The sequence below is a fragment of the Gavia stellata genome, chromosome 6, assembly GCF_030936135.1.
Source record: "Gavia stellata isolate bGavSte3 chromosome 6, bGavSte3.hap2, whole genome shotgun sequence".
Taxonomy (NCBI): Eukaryota; Metazoa; Chordata; class Aves; order Gaviiformes; family Gaviidae; genus Gavia; species Gavia stellata.
The window spans coordinates 24,177,729-24,205,024 of record NC_082599.1 but is presented as its reverse complement, the minus strand read 5'-3'; the positions used below and the strand labels follow the sequence as shown (position 1 = coordinate 24,205,024).

Below are 27,296 nucleotides of genomic sequence, written 5' to 3'. Positions count from 1 at the left end.
ACAGAAGCAGTTTAATTTCACATAGTGTAAAGCTTAAATTAATAAAATCTGGTAAGATTTGGATTTGCTGTACACAAGCCTAGCTCTCTTATCATCCTGCAGCACAGTTCCATTCCCACAGAACATATGTTAGGATGCAGTTAAACCATTCTAATGACTAAATGCTGGCACAAGAAGCTATCCCGCATTTTCAACCTCTCCCTCCCAGTTTTTTCTTTCTTTTTCTCTTTTTTTTTTTAAACCCCAGCCAGACATTCCCTTTCCCCTCCTTACAGTGGTATTGACACTTATCTGAATACATGATGAGCTAGTTCAGCCATTAAGACCTGAATTTTTAGGTTTTTTTCACCTTTAGCATCCAGTTGCAGTTCCACAGGCAGCTGAATTAAATTCTCACTGCCACCAGAAAGGGAAAACATTACTCAATCCTTTTTATTCCTTCTCTTCTCTAAGCCTTATGGTCCCATCATCTCTGCCACTAATAGGATGCTTCTGTGAACCAAACTAGCTAACAACAAAAGAACTATCCTGTCTTCTTACTGGGTATGGTTTTTTACTCTTTAACAAGTTAAGCTGGCTCACAGAAGGGTCCAACAAGCCTCAAAACTCGTATAAGGATACATAAGCAGGAGTAAATCTCCAAAGCCCTTTTGGCAACAGTCAATCACTCAGTGTACTCAGTGAGACTATGTGCTGTTTTCCGCCAGTTTATCTCTTAAACTGGTTTGTGAAAAGCATTAATGCTGCTGCAACGTAAATATTAACAGTGTACTGCCAGGAGACTGGAGAAAAGCATTATCACTCTCCTTTTCCCTACGTTGTATTATGAAACCCTTCCCCAGTGGCTCTGTACAATGCTAAGTGGGTCCAACCAGGCATATTAACAGGGCCTTGCACCAGCCAGGTTTGATCTTTTCATAGGCACTCTAGTCTTCATACCTTGCTGATGTTTTTATATATATTTTTATATATACACATTAAGATGTTTTTTATATTATCTAGGGTGTGCTTGCACCTTTTTAACCCCAAAACACAGAATTAATTGTATAACAAAGCACACAAAAGTCTAGCTAGAGATTACAAAGGTAAATTCATGTGATCTGATGATACTTTGCAGTTCAGCTGCAGTTAATTATAACACAAATTAATGTTAAACGGTCATTTGTAGGTTAAGCTTTTAAAACATTTAAGTGCTAAAGTTAAAGACACCTACACCTTCTACATATGCAGTTGCAATGCTGTCATTGAGTACCAGGGCATAACCATGTACTTAATCACAGAGTTTTCCTTACAGTTTAAAAATAACTTTAAAAGATTCAATTGTCTGTACGCGTCACTTAATAGGTTAGATATACCTTCTGCAATTATACTTCTGATTGCTTTCAGGATTTTGATACCTGAAAGAAAGACCGTGTAATCATGCAGCTATATAAACTATGGCATGACTTCGTTCTTATCTAGAAGAGCCATTCAAGATCTCTCTCTCTCCCTCCCCCTACTTCCTCCCCACCTGAGTTTTGTCTCTCACACTATCAAGGGAATCTGACAATGTTTTCCATAATGCATTGATTTATAAGTACCTTCCCTGAGCATTTTGTTATGAAGCATGCAAATATAATACCTGAAATCAATTGCATTGAGTCCCAACAGCATACCAGCAAGCATATTTGCTTCTTCACCAAGAACAATTGCTCCATCCTCATAAAATCTCCTTCAATAAAAAATAAATTAGTTCAGTTAATACCATTTTCTCTCAAATAATAATAGTTAACAGAAAACTGAAGAAATCCAGTTTAAATAAAAACAACTCATGTGAACCCCAGGGGCATTCATATTTTATTTCAAATAAAGCAACCCAATAGACTGCACAACACAAAACACCACAATCTTAGAGCACATAAAAATTTAGACAGAAGCAAAAAGAATCTACAATATTAGCCCTAAGAAATAGTAGAACAGGATGGACAGAATGCAAAGAAAATGATGAAGATATCTTCCACTCTACTGCTGAAAGGAAGAATGTGTGTCATAAAAAAAAAATTATTCCATCGTATTAAAAAAAAAAGTTCTCTCTCACAACTGTACTTGCAGGCTCTTTTAAAGTTCAACATTCACTCTTCATTCTTAGTAGTTGATTATTTTTAGAAAAATATTTTCACAAATCAGCTATTTTCCAGGTAGTACACTTTTTCTTAAAATACTGCATGCTGGGAAGATGCATACTGCAACTAGTTATTCTGAGATTTAAAATTTTCATTATCTGAAGGAGGAGTGTTTTCTTAACACCATTTTTTATTGTAAAACACCTATTGCCCAAAGTTTTAAAACTGCACAGTTTGATCTCAAAATATACTTCCCATACCCTGGTATATGCAGACTTGTGAAAGCTGCTTGAGAACAGTGACCAATAAAGCAACAATTTTTAAATCTGTATTCCCTCACTGCCTCCCCATTCTCTCCCATTTATTCTAATTTCCTCCTCCCAGCTACCACAGAAGCTACTTCCAGACAGAAACATTCCATGTGCAGGGCAGGTGAATAGGACCTTCCATTGCCATGCATGGCCTTGTAAAAAAGGCATTTGGCCTGTTTAGCAAAGTAGCACACAACTTAAATTTCTGTGTTAAAGGAATCTTCGCAGCAGCAGAGGCAGAAAGGTCACTAGAATTCACCTGAGCGTTACATGTGGAAAGAGGAAAACCAAGAGCTGCTCTCTACCCAAGGCAAGGTTGAAAGGTCACTTACCAGAAACCGAGAGGCACAGTCTGCCTATACATTCTAGCAACATATGATTGCAAGAAGGTGCCAGGTTATTGAATGCAACCTATCTTTCAGACAAATACCAGTAATACTGCCCTACCAAAAGCTCCATCTGTTTTAAGAACTGCATGAAAGCATTAGGATGGCTCAGTGAGAGCTCGAGTTGGCTGCATGGCGAACATCCAGAGAAGACACATTTTGGGGCACAGCTCCAAAGATTGAACTGTGTTATAATGCACACTGTCAGAAGTCCCACTTTCGCAGTTTCATAACAGACATCTATTTGCTGTAAGGAAATGAGTTGTCCAAGACCTTGCATGTTCTCAGTGGAAGGAAGAAATCTGGAATACTTCCTCTGGGAAGATAAGAGATTACAGTTCTGGCACTGAAGCTATGATGTACAGACTCAACTCTCTACCCTCTGACTTCAGGAAGGGCACCAGGAGGCTAAACTGGCCACTGGTTGAGACAGAATACTGAGCTAGATGGACTTCACAGTCTGATTCAGTACAGTTACTCTTATTTGTGAACTAAGAGCAATGCTGCCAGTACAAGCTGATTACAAACCATTTCAGCGGCATTTGTTAAATCACTGCCAGGTACCAATCTGTACTATGTTCAGTTTATCTTGTAAAATGGTGCCTAGGAGGTAATCACATAAAAAAGATAGAGCATACTTGTAACGGTGAGATGCAGATGTCAGTCTTATAGTGGCAATGTTCCTTAAGCCAGCTACAGTAATCCAGCCAAAACAACAGTCCCCTTGGAAAACTCACAAATCTTTTTTCAGTATTACGCAGTTGACGTCTCACAACAGAACAGTCTAGTTTAACTTAAGAGTCTGTGCTGCCCAATTTGTTAGAAAAATAATTGTGTGCCCATGCTTAATCCAACCCCCTTCCAAGTGTAATATGCAGATCCAGCACTAATGATGTGCTGCTTCATTAAAAGACTAGCCCTAAAATCAGGTACCTAAACACAACAGTGAGGTTTAAAAAGAGCTAGCAGTACGATAGGTGAATCTCATATTCTACATACACATGTAACGTATGATATTTATGGTTTATAAATATAGCACAATGCATAATTTAAAACGCTAAATAAATGGTGCAAAGCTTCACCAAAAAAATCAGGCCACTTACTAGGTATCTGAAATCCCACACAGAAAAAGAGAGTGTGTCCATTATTGCTAGTGGATTTGAAATCCACACTAACAAGATCTGAAACTGTAACTTTTATTTCCATTAGATGTATTTAAAATATTACTTCAAAACAAACTTTGCACTTACTATGTTTGGAATGCAAGAGAGGTTGTTTCCAAAAGCTATACCACTGAAAGAACATTCAAATACATGAAAGATTAACATGTTCAAATAAATGAATTTGAAACTGCTAATAAAATAATACCACTGTTATCCACTAGCAAACAAACTACTACCAAACAGGGACAAAGAATGTACTACTTAACTACATAGTTTGTGACCCTCCTCTTCCTCCTTATCGCCCCCTCACAAACCCAAATGATTTTTCAGTTTGAGGCAACACAAGTAAATCTTTTCCAGAAATCTTTGTTTTATGAGCTTCTTGCCTACTGTAAATGCAAGCAAATCTGGGTAAAATAAAGACAACAGGTCTGGAAACTTCAATAAAATGGGATGTTTACGTAGCTGTGTTTCAAAGTCACCTTAATGTTGACAAAATATATGGAGATCTGGACAGATTACAAACAGAAATAATATTCTGAATGAACAGAAGTCCTTACAGAGAAAATTCTTATTGTTTTAATAGTCCATTCAGTATGTCTAAAACTTTCAGAGTTCAACATAAGGTACCACAACATGTTACAGACTCACTCATATTTAGATGACTTCATCATAAATCTACAAGAGACACTTGTTACAGGATAAAGCATCATGTAATAATCGTATTATCTAGAAACAGTCCAAAACTGCCAGAGTATTTTCTATCACAAAGGATATTCTTGTCCATAACAGCTTTTACCATTAGAAGGTAAAACAAAATTCTGTTACACATTTCTGTTATACATTTTTCATATTACATCAAGAATCCTAGCTATGCCTGATCACTGATTCTGTTCTTCTGTATTTCTCAAAAGTCTCCTGGAATTCTCTTTCTTTCTTCTTCAAGACAGGTTCCTACAAAAATCATTTTTTACTGAGACTCTAGGGCTTTCTGTTAACCATGCCTAAGTTTAAAAGGAACATTACATCTTCTATCCTTATCATGCTACAATTTCAGAATTAGTTCCTTCTTTAGAGAGGTTTTCTTCTCTTTTGACCTTTCAAGAATTCCAGACTTATTTCCACATTTTTAAAATCACAAAGGAATTTTCAATTTTGCAGTTTCATCCATGCTAAAATCAAATCAATTGATATCAACTCCAGATGTCTTTTACTAGGTTACAGCTGTTTTACTAGTGACATCCTTTCCTATACAAATCAAGAGGAACATTCACTTTCAAACCTAAGTTCCTCACTTAAGCAACATTTGCTAAAATATTGCAAAAATAAAAGTCTTAGAGACCTGGTTGTTTTGAAGTCTCTCAGAGCTGTGGAAATATATTCAGACAAATGCTTTTCCATAAGTGCTACTCTGATCCAGGCTCGACCCTGCAAGAAGAAAGAGATATCAAATATTTAAGTATTATAGAATGAAACACACTATTTTACATCTGAAAATGAATACAGTTGATTTACCTGGGTGAAATGAACTGATTAACAAAATTACCACTCAACAGAAATTGTTGCTAAGATATAGTAATAATGAAAATAGAAAATGCATTCTTACAAATAAACTTTATTGTGAAATAAAGTTCTCCAAAATTTGAAGGGGGGGGGGAGGGAATAATTTTGCTTTAATTATCTGCTGCAGCCTTTTGACATTCTCATGTGCATAAGTGGTTGCAGATCAGCGCAGAAAGCTTTTTGTTTTAAAGACAATGGTATTGGAAGCATCCAATCAGTTCCACTGTAAAGCATCAATAACCTACCCTCAAGGTGATTTAATTAAAAACTATTTCTCTGTGTTCATTCAAATATTTGTGAGAGCAATTAAAAACAAATTATAGCTCAGTGATGTATTTTTATTATGTAATTTGCATAAATTATTTTTTCCCCTCAGTAAGGACACTCAGGAAGGTGCACATAATATGCAGGCATGCAATAAAATCTAAAAGGCCTAAAACTTGTAGGCCAAAAGCAGAACTTAATCCAAACAGTTCTATAAACAACAGCAAGAGCTTCAAAAATAATGTTCAGGAATGTATGTTGCATTATGTTTACAGGTCTAGTGCAAAGGATTGTAGTTTACAAGAAAGATACATTTCAAATGGCAGCCATAATTATGATTGTCATTTTGAGTACACCAGGAACATTTCTTGTAGCCCATACAAACTTACAAATAGATATAAGTACTAAGATGCCTTTCTGCTTAATATATTTGGTGCTTATTGACATCTAGCTCAATATCACTGCAGACATTCTACCAAACCCACCTGTAGTAGATTATAATCCTACTTTTAATTTATATAGACCTAGCTCAAACTAAACTTACAATAAGATAGGCAGATGCTAAATAACAAAAAAATTCGCTTTCATAAATACCAACAACACAGCAAAAACTTTAACATAGAGTGCACTAAAATTAAAAGGGTGTTTATCTGGATAGCTGCCTTTATGTTGCAGTTATTTTGAACATGAATGAAACAGTCAAACCCTGATGATGATGCTTAGTTAATGACTAAAGCCTATGCAGCTTCAGTGAAAGCAGGGCTAACTAGCACTGGCAAACCCTTACTAATAGCTTCCAGGCTGAAGCAGACACCCATTTGGACCACCAGTAAAACTGATGCATACCACTTATATTTGTGTTGACATGTCTCCAACCTTTTCAGACTGGGACATCCAAAATACTCCCACACACACCTTTAAAAATTCAGCACCGCTCTCCACACTTGCTGCACAAATCATCATCTTTGTTTACTATTTGGCATGGAGTTTTCCACAGAGTAAAAGAAAATTTTAATTTATTTAACAAGAGTATTTCAGAAAACAGCTTTGCATCTTATTATCGACTAAATTTAAATATTCATACCTATTAAAATCTTGGAATTCAGAAATACCTTTAAAATAAATCTCAAATATAAGCAATACAATCATCAGATTCTAGAACATGAGTCTCGCAAGAAAGTATTTGGAAATAAGTTCTCCAAATTATCTGAATGTCCAGATCTCAACATAAGCGAGAAGAAAAGCTGCATGACTTAAATTATCAGTCTGCTACTCCAATACACCGAGTGCTAGGAAGAACACGTAATGCTCTGGATAGGAAAACCAGTCAATAGATTTTTGCTATAGAATCTCAAGTGTTGCAAAGCTTTCACACAAATTACAGATATGTTTACTATATAAAATTTAAAACTGAGTCTATACAAAAGAAGAAAGGAGCAACAGTAGACAGAGCAAATAAGCTGTTCTGCAATACTATGGATCATCAGAATGGCTGCTCAAAGATGTACTAGATTCATGGTGCTGCTTGATCTAAGCATCATCTTTTACTGAAGAAAACTGTGGTTGCATAATACTTGTAATTTAAACTGTATTAACCACAGTCATGCACCTGAAAAAAAACCTACAAAGTTTTTGTATATAACAAACTAAATATTTCCATCTCACCAATGACACCAACTGTGAATAATCCAGAGTATAATAAAAAAACTGGAACTACAGGACTTTTAAAATAGCCATGGAACACAGTTTGGATACTTGTTCAAACAACTGATTCCAGGTCATTTAGGAATAAAAACAATTAAGAACATTAACTTGTGCATCCTTTTATACTACTTATACTTTCAAGTCAGAAGGTTCTCAGTTACCAATCAAGGCTGCTCTACACAGAAATACAAGCTACTGAAAAGCATTCCAATCTAGTAAAAAGAACTTGTAATCTCTGTGCAACAGTTTTTTGTTGTTTTGGTTTGTTTTTTTTTTTTTTTTTTTTTAAGGTGTTGGTCTATACTGTCTCACTATTAATATTTAATGATAGGTCAGTTTAAAGCTAATTTTTATTCAGTTCATATGCATATAAACACATTAAATTGTTACTTCCTTCGTATCTACAATCAGGAATTGTGGTGTCATTTGTACACAGATCCTTTAAAATTATGGATCTTTATTAGCAAATAAATCTATTAAAAGCTTCCTGCACAATCACACCAACTAACTCAAGAGCTGATCACACACTTGCTGTTAGTGTATAAATTATATACAAAATAAAATTATACTTAGGTTAGGGGAGAAAACCCCACATTTCTACAATTTTAAAATAATATTTGTTAGGCATGCTTGCATGAACTTAATTTACCTCAACATACTGCATTTTCAAAAAATTATGTAAGTTCAAAAATGTGAAGGCAATCATTTTATAATACAACATGCTCACTGAATAGAGAACTTGAGATTTATTCTACTAAATAACATAAATTTAAAAGGAAACATTCAGATTTAGAAGTATTTTTTTAAAGTAATTATTTACTAGGTACATACAAAAAATAATTATTTTAAACAATGAAAAATTTTGTGCGGCAAGCTTAGTAATATGTTTTTCTTCTGGGTACAGAAATGTCAGATATATTTTACACAGAACAATGTAATAAAAAAGTCAGTTTGACCTTTCTCTTCCCTACCTTAGCTCTAGAAGAACCGACATTCTCCATGTTCTCAATACTGCAGATGCAATTGTGTGAGACTTTTCGGCAAGCTATTCGAATGTAGTCCCAGAAACTACGAGGACTTTCATAGCCGAACCAGGTGATCTGACCTTAAATCAAAATACAAATTATGTAAAGATTTATGAACCTCCCTCTCTGCTTATTGAAGATGAACATAATTAAAATACTTCCTTACGGGTTGCCTGCACTGAAAGGATTTTATACTAGGAAGTCCATAAATTCCTACTGAAAACTGGGTCACAGGTGTATTTTGTTGTTTTTTTCCGTGTTAGCATGCTATAATAATACTCAAAAGTTCTTCACAGGACTCTTAAATCACAATAGAGCACACACTGTTGTGAATTAAAAATATGCAAGAAGTACTTCTGTTAATTGTTTTAGGTAGTACCATGTGTTTCACTAATACAGTCAAGTAAAGAGAGTTTTGGTCTTTAAAAAAAAATGAATTTTCTATATCTATAGAAAGACCACTGTTTGCTGTGGTAGCGTTAGCTTTGTTTTAGGAGTGGATTGGAATTTTTCAAAATGTGCTTTCATTGAAGGAGAAATTGATGCATGGTCAAAAAAGTTTTTCAGTCACAATTTATTTTGAGTGCACACAGAACATTCCTTGGGAAGTTGACCAAAATGAATTGACCAAATTAGTATCTATTCTGGAGCTTTAACCAAAATCCTTTGTATTTTTTTTTCCAGCTTGGAATATATTGCCGTTAGAAAACGAATGGCAAAATTACATACTACTTGCAACCACTCTACACAAAATAAATTTAATCACAGAGGCAACAGTTCAGCCCCATTTTTCAGACTGAACAGCATACAACTGTGAACAGATATGTAAAAAATAAGATGAACATTGCCCTCTGGTGACTGCCATTATTATGTATGTGCAAAACCTTTTCTTCATATAAAATAAGATCTTATTGTTAAGCTAATTTTATTTTATTTCAAGTCTTGAGTTGTACTTCTGAAGCTTTACTAATTTATCAGAAAGACTTCTAATTCTTTTGCTGTTAGAAAGCTCAGATTTCAAGAAAGAATATGTTAGACTGATACTGCAAATCACACATACTGAAAATAAAATGCCAAAATATGATGACAAGGATATTTTTATCTAGTGTGACTTATCTTAGCTCCAAGCACAGCCAGAGTAGTGTCAAGGATCTGTCCCCTATGACCTCAAGAAATTCAAGTGGTGGGTTTTTTTCCCTAGAGGGTGGCATGTAACTTGACTTTGTGGCCCATCTGCTTACTTCACCACATGGATTTATTTATTAAACTAAAAGCTTGATAAAAGACTTAAAAAAAAAAAAAAGAAAAAGCAGGAATAATTAATATATACTACTCAATATGCCAAAGGCAAAACAAAATCTCAAGGTGCTTCAGTTACTGTGGATTCAGATCTTCTCAGCTCTAAGGACTAAAATAAAAGAATTTTCTACGAAGTAGCGCTCTTACGAACTTACAGTTTTCCTTGAAACGCCAAGTGCAGCGGAGAGCAACAAGAATTCGATGGCATTTTAACAACACGAAAAGCTACAGATATTTTTCATATTCTTTACCATATCAGAAACATTTCTGCTCTGGGGACTAAAATTAAATGCAACTTCAGTGTGAAGATGACTTTGTGTCACCAGTTCCAGTACCAACTAATAAAGGCAAGTATATCACACAATAACTTTTGTGGCTTTTTCAAACTATCTTAAGGACAGAATATATTCTGCAAAAAATGGACAGTTTCACTCTGTAGTCTTCTGAAGACACTAATTCAAAGCAATTCCCTTTACCAATGAGCACCTGAAAAACACATGTCATTTAGAAACAAAAATACCTTTATAACATACCAGCACACAGCACTTATTTGGCTTACACTGATCAACAAAACAAGGTAGCCATAATTACAATGTACTCTGACATAACAGTGGGCTCTCATCTCGTAGCCAGCTCTGTGAGAGGGTATGATGGGTTTCAGACTTCAGTAGGAATTGTCTTCACTCAAAACTCACAGCCAGCTCAGGACCTTTTGTAAACCAAGGACTTCTACATTTCACTATTTTCTCCCTACAACTTTAAACCTTGCCCACACTGTAGTAATTAACACCATTCCTTAATCATTCTATATGCAGGAAAATGCTGGAGAAGACTGTCCAAGAATAGTGGGAATGTATTTTAAGAACTACTAAATAAGATATTAAGCTATATATTCCCTACAATTTCAAAAGCTTCCAGTGTATGAAATTCTGTTTGGCCCTCAATGCACTCAACGTACACAGCCATAAGAACTTCTCAAGAATGAGAAATGAAATATCTCCCACTACTCAGTGCTTGTCAGGCCATGGCTGGAGTACTGTGTCTAGTTCTGGTCCCCACAATTCAAGGAGAACATAGACAGATTGGAGAATGTCCAAAGGAGGGCCATGAAGATGTTCAAAGGGCTGGAGAACCTGCCCCATGAGGAAAGACTGAAGGTGTTAGGTCTTTTCTCCCTAAGGAAGAGAGCTCATCATAGTATTCCAGTACTTAAGGGGCGGCTACAAAGACGACAGAGGCTCTCTCTTTACAAAGAGCCACATGGAGAAGACAAAGGGCAATGGGTACAAGTTGCACTGGGAGAGATTTCATGTCAACATAAGAAAGTATTTTTTTACAGCAAGAACAGTCATTCACTGGAACAACCTCCCCAGGGATGTGGTAGAGTCCCCATCACTGGAGGTTTTCAAGATGCGATTGGACAGGGTGCTAGATAATCTCATCTAGGCTCCCTTTCCCACAAATGGTTGGACCAGATGATCTTTCGAGGTACCTTCAAACCTGGACTGTTCTATGATTTTAAAATCATATCTAAATTTTAAAGGGTCCTAATAAATTTGAAAGCTAATTTTAGTATACAACTTATATTCTGTCAAAGTACTTCTTAAGGAAAGAGTAAGTTTCCTGGGAGGTCCAAAAGACAAAGAGTATGCAATCTTTGCCATGAAGTTTATATGTCATCAGAAGACACAGAAGCTGACAGCTATTTCAACAGGCATGATATTGTTTTTGTCAGCCAAACAAAACTGTTAAGTAAGCATGGAAGCTGCATGTTTAATGTTAAACATTGTTCAAATTAATTCAATTCTTGTCTACAGAACTGCAAAGCAAATAGAAACAATATTGCGAAAATTTTTTATTTCGCCACATTTTGAATACTGCTACACGCCTATTTGTATCAAGCCATTTCTGCTCCAAGCACCTAGACACAAAAATCTGCAACACTAGTTGTTGCAGATCTTTTTTCACGCCCAAGAAATTCTTCACAAATAAGACATTAAACAGTTTGATTCCTATTTAATCACAGTCCAATTTCATATCTACAAAGTTCCACAGCTGCAAAGTAGTAACAACTAGGATGCTCTAAGGTACAGGCAGGTTTTCTCCAGACTTCCCTGTATTATTTAGTTCACAGCAAATTTTTCGATGCCACAAAAAATAAGTTTTAATACAACTTGTTGGTAATAAACTGGCATGCTATTCCTTTGACGAATTTCTGTGATACCTACTCTTTTATTATGGGCCTACAGAATGGGTCATTAAAACCCAAAAATTTACAGGCATTCATAAACTCAGTCCTCCAAGGCAATTATAAATTAATTTAACATTTTTCTCCATACAAAAGAAAGGAGAATGAGCTAAACCACAAATTACACAAGAACCTTACTATTTCTTTTTAGCCAAAACCAGTAATAGGGTCGCTATGTGTGTATAACTATTAAATCTAGTCACAAAAGCTATTCTGCTAATAGCCTTATTGCTGCCACTGCAGCCATATGCTTAGACTTTGTCTTTTTCATGACAGTAGTGCCTTCAGCTCTTATTTCCTTAACTTACCTTTTTCACCCCCATTATATCTCCATTACCTTAAACATTTTATCGATCAGACTTTTTTCTCTCAGGAAAAGCAGCATTACAAGCTGCATCTTAGTCACTCAAAGAACCTTGCTTCCTTACCTGTGACCTAGACCTACAAGTGCAAATTGTCTTCTGCAGACATAATTCATATCCTTTCCCTTTGTACCCATTGTTTATGCCTGAATTATTAGAATTCAGGGAAATTTGATGAATAAAAATTGTATTAATATTCACTGGTTAAAAAGAAAGAAACTCCATGAAATAGCAGGTAGCAGTAAAAATAAAATAAGTAAATTTATTTTACTAGAATAAATAAGTAAAATAAAAAATAAATACTAAAATAAATAAGGAAAACAAAAACCATATGGAAAGGGATAAATTGTGTACTGCAGAGATAAGAAAAGTCTTTCACTGCTTCAGAAATGAATTATTTAGTAATCCGTCTTACTATGAAGAAGTACAAAAACATTTACCAGTGACGTCACTAGTCATTACTAGGCTATTACTACCACCAGACTATTGATGATGCATGAAACTAGAACATTTTATTGGATGAGGAAAGGAAGAGAATTATTACATTTGTCTTTCCACTCAGGCAGCACTGATTACCCTAGAAGCTTACTACTCACAGTAAGTTTTCTAAAAGAAAAAAGAAAAGCAAGCAAACGAACTCCACAGTCACTAAAAATTAGGAAAAACATAGATCAGATAGAGATAAGCATCTTCCATGGGAAACTTGCAGAAACTTTTGATGTGTTTATAATAGCTTCTAAATGTATGTACAGGAAAAAAAGGCACACAAAGTTGTGAAAGTATCAAAATACCACAGTACAGCATATTGTTCTGTGTCATTATGGTGGTAAATGCAAATAAGCGTACAGATGACAAGTACGCTCACAGTAACTATGACATGCAAAAATTACAGGAATCACAAGCAAGATGCACTATATATGTTGTCAGTGACAGAACTTAATTTATACACAAAAACTACTTCTAAGCATGCATACTGGCTAGCAGTTTGGATATAAACACATTTTGCTATAAAGGATATTACAATGAAAACATCGTAAGTCAACATACATACACATGACAATAGTTCTCAGAAATATGTTTGACATGATAGTCATAATAATCTACAATAGTTATTAATGTTCTTCAGTACTAACTCGGTTAAAACTAATTTAAAGTAACAGAAAAAGGCAGAAAGCCATGCAACATTGTGATATAGTAAAGACAATATATACATCACTTTGAATTGACTTCAGGTTTTAAATCAGCTAGGATATACCTGTGATCAAATCCCACGCACTGTTGCTAAACACTTTTTGATGCCCCTACCATTTCTGCACTAAATATATATATTTACTTAGCAGCTCTGATAAAAAGGACACTTACAGAAAATATACCTGCAAAATCTGTGGCCAGCAGTGAAAACGAGAAACCACCAAGACAACTACAAGATACAGCTTAATCTCCACAGTACTTAAGAAAGAATCACAGAATCACTAAGGTTGGAAAAGACCTGTAAGATCATCAAGTCCAACCATTAACCCAACACCACCATGTCCACTAAACCATGTCACGAAGTGCCACGTCCACATGTTTTTTGAACACGTCCAGGGATGGTGACTCCACCACTTCCCTGGGCAGCCTGTTCCAATGCTTCACCACTCTCTCAGTAAAGAACTTTTTCCTAATATCCAGCCTGAACCTCCCCTGGCGCAACTTGAGGCCATTTCCTCTTGTCCTGTCACTAGTCACTTGGGGGAAGAGACCAACATCCACCTCTCTGCAACCCCCTTTCACGTAATTGTAGAGAGCAATAAGGTCTCCCCTCAGCCTCCTCTTCTCCAGACTGAACAACCCCAGCTCCCTCAGCCACTCCTCATAAGACTTCTTGTGCTCCAGACCCCTCACCAGCTTCATCGCCCTTCTCTGGACACGCTCCAGCACCTCAATGTCTTTCCTGTAGTGAGGGGCCCAAAACTGAACACAGGATTTGAGGTGCGGCCTCACCAGCGCCGAGTACAGGGGCACGATCGCTTCCCTACTCCTGCTGGCCACACTGTTTCTGATACAGGCCAGGATGCCGTTGGCCTTCTTGGCCACCTGGGCACACTGCTGGCTCATATTCAGCCGGCTGTCAATCAACACCCCCAGGTCCTTTTCTGCAGGGCAGCTTTCCAGTCACTCGTCCCCAAGCATTGCATGGGGTTGTTGTGACCCAAATGCAGGACCCGGCACTTGGCCTTGTTGAACCTCATACAGTTGGCCTGAGCCCATCCATCCAGCCTGTCCAGATCCCTCTGCAGAGCCTTCCTCTCCTCAAGCAGATCAACGCTCCTGCCCAACTTGGTGTCATCTGCAAACTTGCTGAGGGTGCACTCAATCCCCTCATCCAGATCATCGATAAATATATTAAACAAGACTGGCCCCAAAACTGAGCCCTGGGGGACTCCGCTTGTGACCGGCTACAAAGGAACAAATTCCAAACAACTGTCTGGGAAAAAAACCCAGCTCCTGAAATTACCCAGCTTTCTTTAATCGAATGCACATGCATTTGTATACAAATCTGTAAAACTCCTTTCAGGACTATAGGTCTTATTTGGTTCAGAGACCTTCAAATATATTGTCTCTGTATCCACTCAGAATACCACTTACTCTCTGCTGTATTAAAAAACCATGCAAATTCTTATTCCTGAGAGGGAATAAAAGAGTAATTAGTCACTCCTCTTTTTCCTGTTACTCCTCCTCTCCTACCTTTTCAAGATCTTAAATTGTTCTGTCCAGTTGTATCGTATCTTGCCAGCAGGCATGCCTCACAGCTTATTTCAATGACAGGAAGAACACATGCTTTATATCCTCCTCATTATGATATTTGGTCTACTATGCATTCACAATAAATCCAGCACTTCTAGGGAGTACCAGGTACACTACACATAGAGTATTACACAGTACAGGGATAAGTATCTCTCCACTTTCTAGAGCAGAAGGCAGTTGATGGCTTGCAATCCCTGAAAAGACAGTCAATACAGCTTACTCAAACTTTCTCTCTCTTCCTTAGGGCAATTCAAAAATAGGCTGTGAGCCAGACTGCTTTTTCTAACAACAGTGGCCTATTCCTGACTGCTACTTATTGGCATTGGTGTACAAGGCAAGGTGGTACAGATGTGGCCTTTTGGCCATGGCATATTATGTTACCTTTTGTGGAACTATTTTGGTGCCATACGTGCTAAGTCTTCTGTATCACATGAACAGCTACCTGCATTCAAGCAGGATTCACAGATCTCTGTTGTGCGAGCTGATATATTTATGCCGATCTCATTTTATTACTAAGCAAACACCCACATCTAAACCACTCAAGAAAATGAGCAGCTGGGTTAAAGAAGTGCATCCACGGGGAAAGACATTAGTTTTCTGCCTGTTTGACTTCCTGGTCTGGCTCACCACAAGATCCAGTGAGGACCGTGGCCAAGATCAGGGAAAAGTAAGCACAAAGTGACAGTGGGGGTGAAAAAAAAAAATTCTGTAGCAAACTGCACTGAGTTTAAGAAATGTCATGGAGATTTTCAACACTCAACTGGAAAATGCTGTCAGCAATCTGAGACAGCCCAGCTTTGAGCAAGGATGGACTGGATGACTTTTTAAGGTACTTTCCAAACTAAAGTCTTCAATGATTCTGAAAAAAAAACCCAAACCAACAAAACCACCCAAACCACTATGAATGTTGTTTCATGACCCTTTTACTATTTGAAGCTGGCAACATCAGATCAGTTACCTATCAAAAATAATTTTTAAAATGGGGCTCATATTGTTATAACTGGCATTTTTAGCAGAACAGCCAGGAAGATGAGGCTTGGAGAACTATTATTTCAGAATTCTTAACTGCAGTGGTTTCAGGAAAAGCCTAGAACTCTAATCCCTGTAGTTGATAATTTTTTCCCCTTAAAATTGCTATCCTTCTTCCTCCCATTTTGTTTTGTCTGGATCCTAGCTGAACACGAAACCAATAAGCAGCAACAGTCACTATATTCCGTCAAGACTATGCTTTGCTCCTTAATAACATACTATATTTAGTGTCAGAAAAGACAGTTGCCAGTAAAAGTATTCTAATAAAAGTAAACTAGTCCTTTACAACGCAAATTAAATACTTTTTTTTTTTTTGATTCTTCCTTCCTCACCCAGTACTTCTGAAGGAAGTTAGACATTAGGAATTTTTATTTACCATGGCCTTAAGAAAGTAAAGGCCTATATACTCAAACTCTCAAATCTGGATCATCTGTTTAACTACACTGCCATGGGATTATCCTGACAACTTTGATACAATGAAGCCATTTATCTTGCCATAGACAAACAGATAATGTATGTTCTGCCTGCTTTAAAATACTTTATACAACCCACTGCAATCACCAGTCTGCTTTTAGTGTGCTTCTACTGACACAATGTATGCGTTCAGTATGTTAGTCGTTTCCATCAAAAAAATGCTATTTCTTTCAAGCCCTGTGTTGTACATTATATACCCGCTTAAAATTTGAATTGTCATGGTACATTCATTATCTCAATTTCCCTTTCAAGTTTTTAAAGAATAAAATAATTACTCACAGTGAACTAGCTTATTACCAAAATACTACCTTGTTTGCAGTATGATGCACAAGTTGCTGCCTTTTCCTGTATTTTTATTTAACTCTGCAAACTTAGAAAACCATACTGGTAATTACAAGGGGAAGACTAAAACTACAATTTAGCTTTTTGATTTTCTCTATTTCTTATTTGAAATAATTTTTTACTTGCAAATTCCATTTGCCTGTAACCCATTTGCCAGCCTGTCAAGGCTTCTTCTCTGTACTGCCTGTCCTAAATAACAGACTGTGAAGCAAAAGAATGTTGGGGGGAAAAAAATAGAATTCATAATGATTTTTGCTCAAACATCACTGAAGATGGGGGAGAAGGAGAAAACGGTACAATTTCCCTGCAGTGTCAAGTTGCTAAGTACCCATAATCACTCCAATAATGTTTGTCACAATGTGACAAACACTATGTTTGTACCTCCCTGCATGATTTTTTTTTTTTCATTCTCTGACAGAATGACAGCAGGTAGTAATTGTGCTACTCAAATGTCAGCCTACACACAATATTGTTCACAAAGCTTAGTTATGAATATTAAAAAGCAAAGGTATGAAAAGGAGTAGATTGTCATATTACACATCTATATTTAGATTATTAAGATGTCCTTCATAATCCTCAAATAATTTCAGAAATTGTACACAGAGCTGAGAAATGAGAAGAAGCTTCCAAAGTCCTTTTCTAGTGACTGTTACTGCTAAGGCACACTCTGTTCTTTTAGCAAAGCAGCTTCCTCTAGAACAATCAAAAAACGCAAACAGACATTTTCTTGAATTAGAACAACATCTGACTCCGATACAAGACGAGAATCACCAACTGACCTTTCTCAAAAGTAACTAAATCCAGATCCATTACATTCCAGTAGCATAAACCAGCTTCACTAGGGGGGCGGGGTGACAGGAATGAAAGGAACTAAACACAGTGTCTGGAAAAGAAGGCAACAAAAGCAGGGAAGGGAGAAAGAAAAGGGAGCAGCACCACAGATATGCTCTCTATAGCTTCTGTTAAAGCAGAAAACACTACAATTGTCTTTCAAACTCTAAGGACAGAGCCTTATCATAAAGCAGAAAAGCAGACAGAGCTCAGCACCATGACAACATCCACTTGCTTAATTACCAGCCGAGAAGGCTTCAAACAAGAACATTGAAAACACGTTTCACAAAACCGTTTCCTTGACTTTTCCACAGTAATGCAAACAATCAGGAAGGCAACAGCAAAGGGACAGACACAAGAAAGCCAACACTTTCATTCAGCATCAAGGAGTTTCTATAGAGGTACACTGGTTTCATATAAACAAATTCTCGTGGCAAAAACATCACGAGTAAGGAAGTTAATTAACATACCTTTCAGTCGATGACTTAGAATCTGTTCCAGAATGGCTGCAAAATTATTAAATTCAGGGGAAGTATCATCTATGGTCTCAAAACAGGAACGGTCGATCAGAGTCTTGACTGAAAACCTAGAGCAAAAGTACAGGACAATCATAAAGTATATGGATAGCTATTGGTCCTCTATAGCAGGGCAGTAGTTTGTATAAATCAAACAAGCAAAGAACCAGAAAACCACCTTGACGATTTCAAGTTCAGTCAGAGCACACAAACACATACCACAATGAGAAATAGCCTGGAAATACAATCATCATTGTTGGGTTTAGGCATAAAGCCTTAAAAACAAAAAGAAAACAAAAATCCCCACACTTTCCATGTAGATGTGAGCCAATTATTTTCTAATTATTTTCCTCTTCTCTAAAGTATTTTAATAAAGCTGTAGAAAAGCAAGCACTCAAAAGCATCCAAAAATCCATGCCCAAGAATCAGAAGTATAAACTTTATCCTATTATGAAAACGCTGTAATTCCATCCTGATGCAAGAATAATCCAAACACTCTAAACCAATGAATTTTTATGCACTGTTAACTCTGCCCATTAACTTGCACAGGCTGATTTCCCTGTGAATGGGGGTAATCCCTATTCAGCATTGTATTACTTCATCATTATGCCAGAAAAGCTATCAATTTAAATGATCTAACATTTGAAATTGGAAAGGCTGAATCAAGCCGCTGTAGAAAGCAGACAAGATGTAACTAGTCAGTTAGCCAATGTTAGCTGTGTTTAGTTAGACCTGCACTTACGCAATTTCATTCTTATTCAGAAGACAGTTTAAACATCAAGAAACATGACAAAAATTGATTTTTCTCTTGCCTTCCACATTTTAATCACAATCCATTTTTATTTTCCTTTCTGCTCCTTGTTCTTCAGTTTTCAGTTTCACGTCAAGTTTCATATGTCCTCAACTTTGAAAGTAACATTTATTTTGAGGCATTTATGGTGTTTTTTGCAACAATCCTTATTTGTATTAATGGACCTATACTAGAGCCTGAGGTGATAGTTTTCACAACACCCAAACTTCAACAGTACCAGCTTAGGAAGTTCTCACTCTGCCTGCTCATCCCAGACCCTATACCTGAGCACACTGCTCCCTCAATTGTGGCAGTTCTACTTTTTATGGGGGTCACTATGAACTGATCTAGATTTTTAGTACTTGAGAGAAGGAGGGGTGGATTGACTCTTAAATATGGATACATTCATAATAAATACACTTCACAGCATCTCAACACAAACAGTTCTACGGCACAGCTGCAGAAAGAGCATACTATATAGGCAAGGGCAGGAATGAGACTCTTTAAGCCAACAGTACTATTTTCAAATGCTCTGTACTGTCACAGTAACTTAACTGCATCCTTAGTGGAGTCAGCACAGCCTCCTGATGCTCACTTACTAAATGAAACTAATTATGCTCAAACTGAACTGACATTTATATTTCAAGAGTTTCAACTCAATTATGTTATACTAAGTAAACTTCTGAATAAAGACTCCCCATCCTACCCTTCCTGCAGGCTTCTATTGTTGTAGTGTTTCTGGCAGGACAGGAATTAGGAGTGAGAAGGGCGGCGGAGGAAGCTTCTTCTGCAGTGCCAAGTTATGACTCACTTTTGAACTCCTCCACATTTTTAACCCATTTTGAGTAAGTGAGAGACATGCATACCCACCAGTAAATTTCTACCTAGTCAGTATCATTGCTATTGACTACTCTAATGGCAGTAATGATTGTTTCCTCAAAGCTATATGTGAAATTATCTATAAAAAAACTTATTAATTTTGAAAAACAAATGCATATAGCAATGCCATGACCAAGTTGGTATTAACTGTAACAAGAAGATGCCTCCCACTCAGTACAAATCTGAAAAACAGAAGGTGCGGCATATCACTCACTCATGGGTATAAACACAAGAGAGGCACTGAGTTGGCAATGTAATGTACTGGACTATATATAGGAATATCATCTTAAAACTCAGAGATACGATCATGGCGCAATCATCCATAAACTGCAAAACAAAGTAATGTATAATATGTAGCTATGCCTATTTTTCCTCTATTCAGTGTCCTGTTTAAAAGTTCACTGGTTAATATTGTATGGGATACACATTGAGAAATGGAGATATGTTCAAGAAAAAACACTTAAGAGCAGTTCACATACACTTCTAAAAATCACAGGTAAGTAATTTCTTTTTTTAATTTTAAAGCATTCTGCCATTCAATTGGAAAAAAAAAGAAAGGTATCTCATTTTTAAGGATACAACAGTTTTTAAATACTTAGGGTTTGATTTAAAAAGACAGTCTAACAGCTCATCAGGATTAATGGTGGTCTTTTTAAGTGCTCATATTACTGACACCATGCTCTCCACAGAAATATTAATTTCCATCTCTCTGCTCTACACTTTCACCAAAAACTTAAACAACCTTTATAGCTACGTCAAGTTTGTCTGAAATTGGCTTTTAGGAGAACTGACAGGGAGTGCGAGTATGTACGCCTTATTTCCATAGACCAGGAAGATAACAGTGCTACCAGGCAAAATTTGATTGACCAGAATATTTTTTGGGATATTTAAAAAAATTCTTAGGCAAATACACCTGTATTGTTTTTTTTAATTTTTTTCTCCAGTACTACAGAGAGGCAAACATATCTCCAAGTTACAAATACATTTTGCATGATATTCACACTTCTGCTTACCACGCAGACCTGAAAAAGGATTTAAGGTATGTAGAAATGATGCCTTTGAAAAAGAGTTACACTGTAAACATTGGGTAAGCAATTTTATTCAGTCATGAAAGATGCCTCATATATTGCTTCCAGCGTATAGCCCCGCAGAAAAGAAAGCCCATGCTCTTGCACAGTTATGTGGAACCACTTGGGGACTGAAAGTCAAGAGGGAAAAGGTCAGGTCTAAAGTACATAAGAGCTATAAAGAAAAAATTTCCAAGTAGGTAGAGTTAGAGCAGCTTTCTTCTTTCCCTTTGTTGCTCCCAACTTCTTCTTCTCTCCACTGGGCTACTTACGGCAGCAGTGTACTCTAGAGCAATAGTCTACCTACACTTCAGAGGTTAACAAAGAAATTGTAACTGAAGGGCATGAGAAAGTAAAGTGGCTTGAAAACAAACTTAAAATTTTCCAAGATTAACTTTTTGGTGGACTGTAGGAGCAGAGGAGCAATATAGCTCCAATACCTGTTGCTTCAAGATTCTTTAAAAACATCTTTTATCCAATAATTTCCCATTGTGTCACTGCAACAATAGGGTTGTTTTGTTGTGGTGTTTTGTTTTTTTTTTTCCATACAGTAACTGCCATTGGAGACATTCCAATATCAGTGTTTCTAGATGACCTTTGTGAACTCTGATGTTTTCAGATTCTTACATATTCTTCTCTGTCACAAATCTAGTCTTGCTTCAGCCAAAAAAGACGTAGAAACAGTAGCATTCTCCAACCTTAGAAAGACCTTCTGAATTATGTAGGAGGGAAACATTACTGAATAAGAAAGATTTATAGCAATCGTTTTGGTGTAGGTTCTTCCACTGTTTTGCAAGATGCATGAGAAGGTCTCCCAAATTTCTTGAATAACTGCAAACCAAAGCCAGACCTTTTATGGACATATCCCAGGTCTATAGGCTTATTTCCAAAACAGCAACAAGCCTCTAATCAAAAGCAAATAGGTAGAAAATTTGACTGCTATATGAATTTGTCACTTTTCATTGTCACATTCTTCTCCTCTTGGTTTTCAAATGAATGGAAGGATTCTGCCAAATTTATTTAGCTTGCAATTTGGGAACTGTCATTAAAATGCCATTTTAAAGAATGTAAACTATTAATATAGAATAATCCCTGAGATTATAAACTATTATCCCTTATGCTGGAGAACATGGCTTGGACATGAAACCAGACAGTTCAGCTAAGGGTCAGTGCAACAGCTCTTATGCATATTAGCAAAATCTCTATTTTAAAAATACATTTCCTGACAGTAGTTCAATTCTGTGTTAACATTCTGTGTTTAAGCTATGAGCCTCACTTCCAAGGCCTTTCTCTATTTTTTTGGTGGTTCTGTGTCTATACAAATCTTTGATCTGTGAATCTTTCTGTGAATCTTAGGGAAGACTAGATTAAAGCAAAAAAAAAAAAAAAACAAACCAAAAAAACAAACCTCAAAATCCCAGCAAGCACCATTTATTGGAAAATGGAAGGCATCAAACTTTAAGGTAGGGAGAGAGACAGAGCTTAGAACACGTATTAGTTATTCAAACAAAAAAATGCTAAAAATTACTGCAATTTAAATCACCATTGTGCAGTTACACAAACATAACCATCTATTGTCACATGCAATTGGTTTATGGATCTTAAGTAACTATGTTACTTCCCATAGCTACATTGCCACTCAACATTTTAGTGGAAACAAACTGTTCCTTCCAAAGCTTTAACCATGAGAAAGTACCCACATCCACATAAGGAGTTAGATATCATCACTGTAAGAAAAGACTAAAAACCCAAAGCCTGGTTTAACTATTAAATAAAAATCTGCTGAATTGAGGCTTTGACAAAAATAGTTCATTAAATTACCAGAGACTGTTAACAGATGGTAATTCAGAGGAATAACTTCCTTGTGATCTCTCACCTTCACTGGGTAGCAAGCTGTTCCAACTCAGTGTAATTGAATCAATTCACTGGAGCTATTTTTACTAGAAATATTTCACATTCCCATAGGATTTTGATTGGAAAGGACTATTATCCTACTGGTTTTGATACTGATTTGGCTATTCCTAACAAATAACACTTTTCAATATTAGAAAATGTGTAATAACTACAGTAAAGCACAGAAATACTTTAAACAATTACTCTTACATTGGCAGAAGAATAAAAATATAAATAAATGTGCACATCATAATAACACAAATCTTTTTTCCTCATAATCCAAATTTTAAGTTGTATTCATAAACTAGCAACTTCTAGTATTGTGAAGATATATGAAAATTAAATTGTTTTACTGAAAATAATTAAATTATGCCAATTTCAAGTAGTTTCTGTAGTACTTTTTTGTTTCACATGTGTTTGAATTCCCTCTGATTTCTAAGTATCTTTAAATACATTACAACATCATTTCAATTGCAGGACAAGGACATGAAATAAACAAACTGAAAAATAAAATGTAAGCACAGAGTACAGAAGAGTTCCTCTCAAATAAGGAGGCAGAAAAAAATAGCAAGCTCTATAGAATACAATATACTCCTTTGAAAAGAACTGTTAATACCCTGTACAATTATGTTATTACTTGACAAAACTGGTGTTTTCCCAAGCCTGCAGATTGGCAATATCTATATCTCTGTAGCAATAGTGAAACTGAGAACTTCTATTCCTTCTAATTGATCTGATTCAGCAAGTTTGGTAAAAATCTTCTTTTTCTATGTTTTTCTTGCATATCTTTTTCACAGGTAATAGAGGTAAACATAAAAGCCTGTGAAAAGACAGAATAGTATCGATGCTACTCTGACACCAGGGCTTGAAGGAATATTGAAGCAAATTCATTTCAGTAGCTGGATGATACAGTTACACTTTGTAAAACCCATTAACCATGTATAATAAAAGCAAAAAATAAGGAAGAATATGGGGTCCTAAACTGTTTTTAAAAATACTGCTGCAGCATTAAGCAGTGAGGGTACAAAATTATCTAATAGCTGTCCTGGTACATTATTAACATTTGTGAGAATTAAAATTATGTCATAGCTCATGAGTCTGTTGAAGACCTTCTCCAGATAATATTCAAATTACTTTGAGAAGTTAAAAATTTAGCACTTGAAACAGAGGAACTAATGGAGTCATTGCTACCAGCCTATTCGTGTATTTAAAAGTTTGCCATGATGTAATGGGTCAGTACTGCACACTTGGAAATGCTGCATGAATTCAACAAGGACAGCAGCGGAAACGCTTACACGGAAAGCCATACAAGCATTATAAAGCTTGTATAAGCTCAGCACTGAGATGGTAAAAAAAATTTGAATACACTGGATCTAGCCTATACTGCGGATCTCCTGATCTAGATTTTGGAGATAAAAATATCCCCTGAAGGCAGCCTCCTCGGGACTGCTCTTGCGGCGCCAGCGCGTTAGCAAGAACACACGGTTAGTCACTTCTACAGTAGCTTGGAAGAACAGTTTTAGGTTTCACTTCACGTCCAATATATATTGTCTAAATTTTAAAAGCGGGCGTACGGCGTCAATTTAAGAGAAATCGACGCTGCACCAGTTCTATTAGCACGAAGATGAAAACCTCAGTTCAACATTGCTGAGAGTTTACTCTGCCCGGCCTTGCTCCGGCACACGCCTTGCGCCCAGGAACACGGTCGGGGTGCCGAAAACAAACCTCTCCCCCCGCCCCCCCCAGCAAAGACCATTTCACGCCCCGATGCACCGGTGCGCCCGGCGGCGCTGCCAGGTGTGTCCCTGCCCCTCGGCCGCCGCCTGAACGCCCCTCAGGCAAACGCTCCCGAAGGAGCTGAGTCAGGATGCAGGCTGCCCTCTCCCACCGCTACGTGCCCCCGGAGGCCCGCACCCCCCGGCCTTCCCCCGGACAGGGCGGCCGCCGGCTGCGGCGGGGCTGCCGCCCGCGCTCCCGCCCCCGAGCGGCCGCCACGAGCAGGGGCCGCGAGTCACCTGCGCGGGGCGGGGGTGAGCGGCACGACCCCCTCAGGCAGGGCTGCCAGCGGCCAAAGCGGCGGGAGGGCGAGAGGAATCGTCCCCTCAGGCGGGGACGGGGGCAGGGCAGGGCCCGGCCCGGGGGCTCACCTGCAGACCGTGATCAGGTTCCGCCTTTCCACCGCGGCGTTGCGAGACGGGACGCTCTTCCTGCGGGCGGAGACGTTAAGGCCCCCTAAGCCGAGGGACGCCATCTCCGCTGGGGGCAGGTGGAGCCGCCGGGGCTGCCGCGGAGCCTTTGTTCCCGGTCTCAGGGATGCTGCGCCCGTCGCCGCACGCGGAGAAGGCCCCCGTGTCTTCCCGGCTCCTCCTCCCGGTCCGCGCGGGGAGAGCACCCGAAGGCAGGCGGCAGGTCAGGCGAGGAGGTGCCGGGGTCCCCGCGGCGGGGGCGGCTCGCCCGCCCCCCCCCCCGCTCCGGGCGGCCACAGCGCCTCGGAATCACAGCGCCGCAGAGCGCCGGCGCCGCCAGCCAATCAGCGCGCGGTGAGGGGCGCGGCGCCGCGCCGGCGGCGGCCAGTGTCTCAAAGGGGCGCGCGCCGCTAAGGGGAGCGGTCGGGAGGCGCGTGAGGCGCCGGCACCTGAGGCGGCGGGAGGGTGGCGGGGTCGCCGAGTCGCCTTCCTGGCTGAGGAAGGGGGAGCGCTCCGCCGGGTGCGGAAGAGGGCGTATGTGGGAGACTTCCTGCGCTCCCGTTCTGCCAAACGTCCCTTTCCCCTCATTCGCCTTCCCTCAGTCGGTATGTGTCTGTGGGGTTCAGGACCTCCGAGTGAGTCCTGTAGCCCTCTAAGCGTTGTGGGCTTCTTTTAATTGTTATCAATTCGCTCCCAGCGAGCTGCTGTCCAGGATGTGAGAACTCTGTAGGCTGTGGTGGTGTTAGGCTTAGAGTTAAAACCGCTCTGAACCATTAGACCCTGCTTGATGGCATATGTAACCTTTAGAGGCCATACTTGCGGGAATATGTGAATGAAATGGTAATGCACTCTGCAACCAAAGTATAGGTGTTTGTCCTTGCTCTGAACAAAGGCGTGATTTCTGAGCAAGCATAGGAGAGCTCTGGGTATAGGGCTTGGCCTTGGTGTCAAGTTGTACAAGAGAGACAGAATGAAATGAAGTTCAAGTCACTGGAAGATGGGATGATTCAACACTTCTGAAGAAAACCTAGCATTAAATTAATCGTGTTTTGTGGGGTGTGAAGGAATGGATTTGCCTGTATAGTTGGGGTGATGTGAAGCTTCCTTCCTTTCTGGGAGGAAGTTCCCTTTCTGCTTAAGAAAATAACTTTATTTGTGTGCAACAAGGATGAATGGTGAGATAAATTGTGGTGCAACTCTTTATTCTACTGAGTTATGCATATGGTATTCCTAAATATGCCTGTTAAAGTCTAAGCCATCCATTCCTGTTTATGAAATATAAAAATTTCTACTTATTGACATGCAAATCCCCACTGGACTATGGTTTTCTCAGAGAATATCACTTGTAGATACAAAGCTATTTCTTAGAGATGCTATCAAACAGGGAACTGTGTCCAGTTATTGACTGCCAATTACGGTACCTGAAGAGGACTTGTGTTGACGTAGGAACTTTAAAAAGTAGATTTCCGTATAGATGACCATGTTTTCATATGTAGTAATTCACAAATGTCTCTTCTTTTTTTTTTATCAGTAGATGTTTCATAAATTGTTTCAAGTGTTGTTATCACTTACGAAAACTTCCAAGATCATCATATATTACTTGATATGCTGTATTCTCACCCCACTCAGCATGTAGCTGAGTAAGTTTGGACTAATCTTTATCTTCATTGAACTTTATATTAAATGGTAAGTAATCTGTTCTGCCTTCTCTAAGGCAAAGTTTCATCTTTGCTCGGGTGGTTTTTTTCCCAAACACATTATTATTCAAATTCACTATGAGGTAGTTCATCATTCTCTTTCCTGCCTCTCTTCCTCCCCTCTGCAGAAACAGCATGAAAGTGGGGGCACAGGTAAACCTGAAGGAGGTTATACTTTCTACTCTGAAAGCAAGACTAACAAATTTTTTGGATGAAATGGCTCTACTAGAACAAAATTGAAACAAGTTATTGTTCTTTACTCATTCTTTCAGGCAATCAAAGGAAAATGTTGAATGCATTACTTGTTGACTTTCAGAAATGAAGAGCCTGCCTTCAGGTTTCCTTCTGCTTCTTAGTCTTTGTTGAGGCCCATTGTCTC

At 38.1% G+C, this 27,296-nt stretch overlaps 1 protein-coding gene across 1 annotated transcript in view; it reads right to left on the bottom strand.

Annotated features, from left to right (window-relative positions):
• Positions 1-25,285, bottom strand: part of RUNDC3B (RUN domain containing 3B) — a 54,667-nt gene extending 29,382 nt beyond the window's left edge. Inside the window, exons 1-5 of the mRNA XM_059818599.1 lie at positions 25,182-25,285; positions 18,361-18,476; positions 8,465-8,598; positions 5,305-5,390; positions 1,622-1,711 (exon numbers count right to left, since the gene is read on the bottom strand). Of these exons, the coding sequence (XP_059674582.1) occupies positions 1,622-1,711; positions 5,305-5,390; positions 8,465-8,598; positions 18,361-18,476; positions 25,182-25,285 (530 nt within the window). The remainder of the gene's footprint in view (positions 1-1,621; positions 1,712-5,304; positions 5,391-8,464; positions 8,599-18,360; positions 18,477-25,181) is intronic.
• Positions 25,286-27,296: the final 2,011 nt, after the last annotated feature.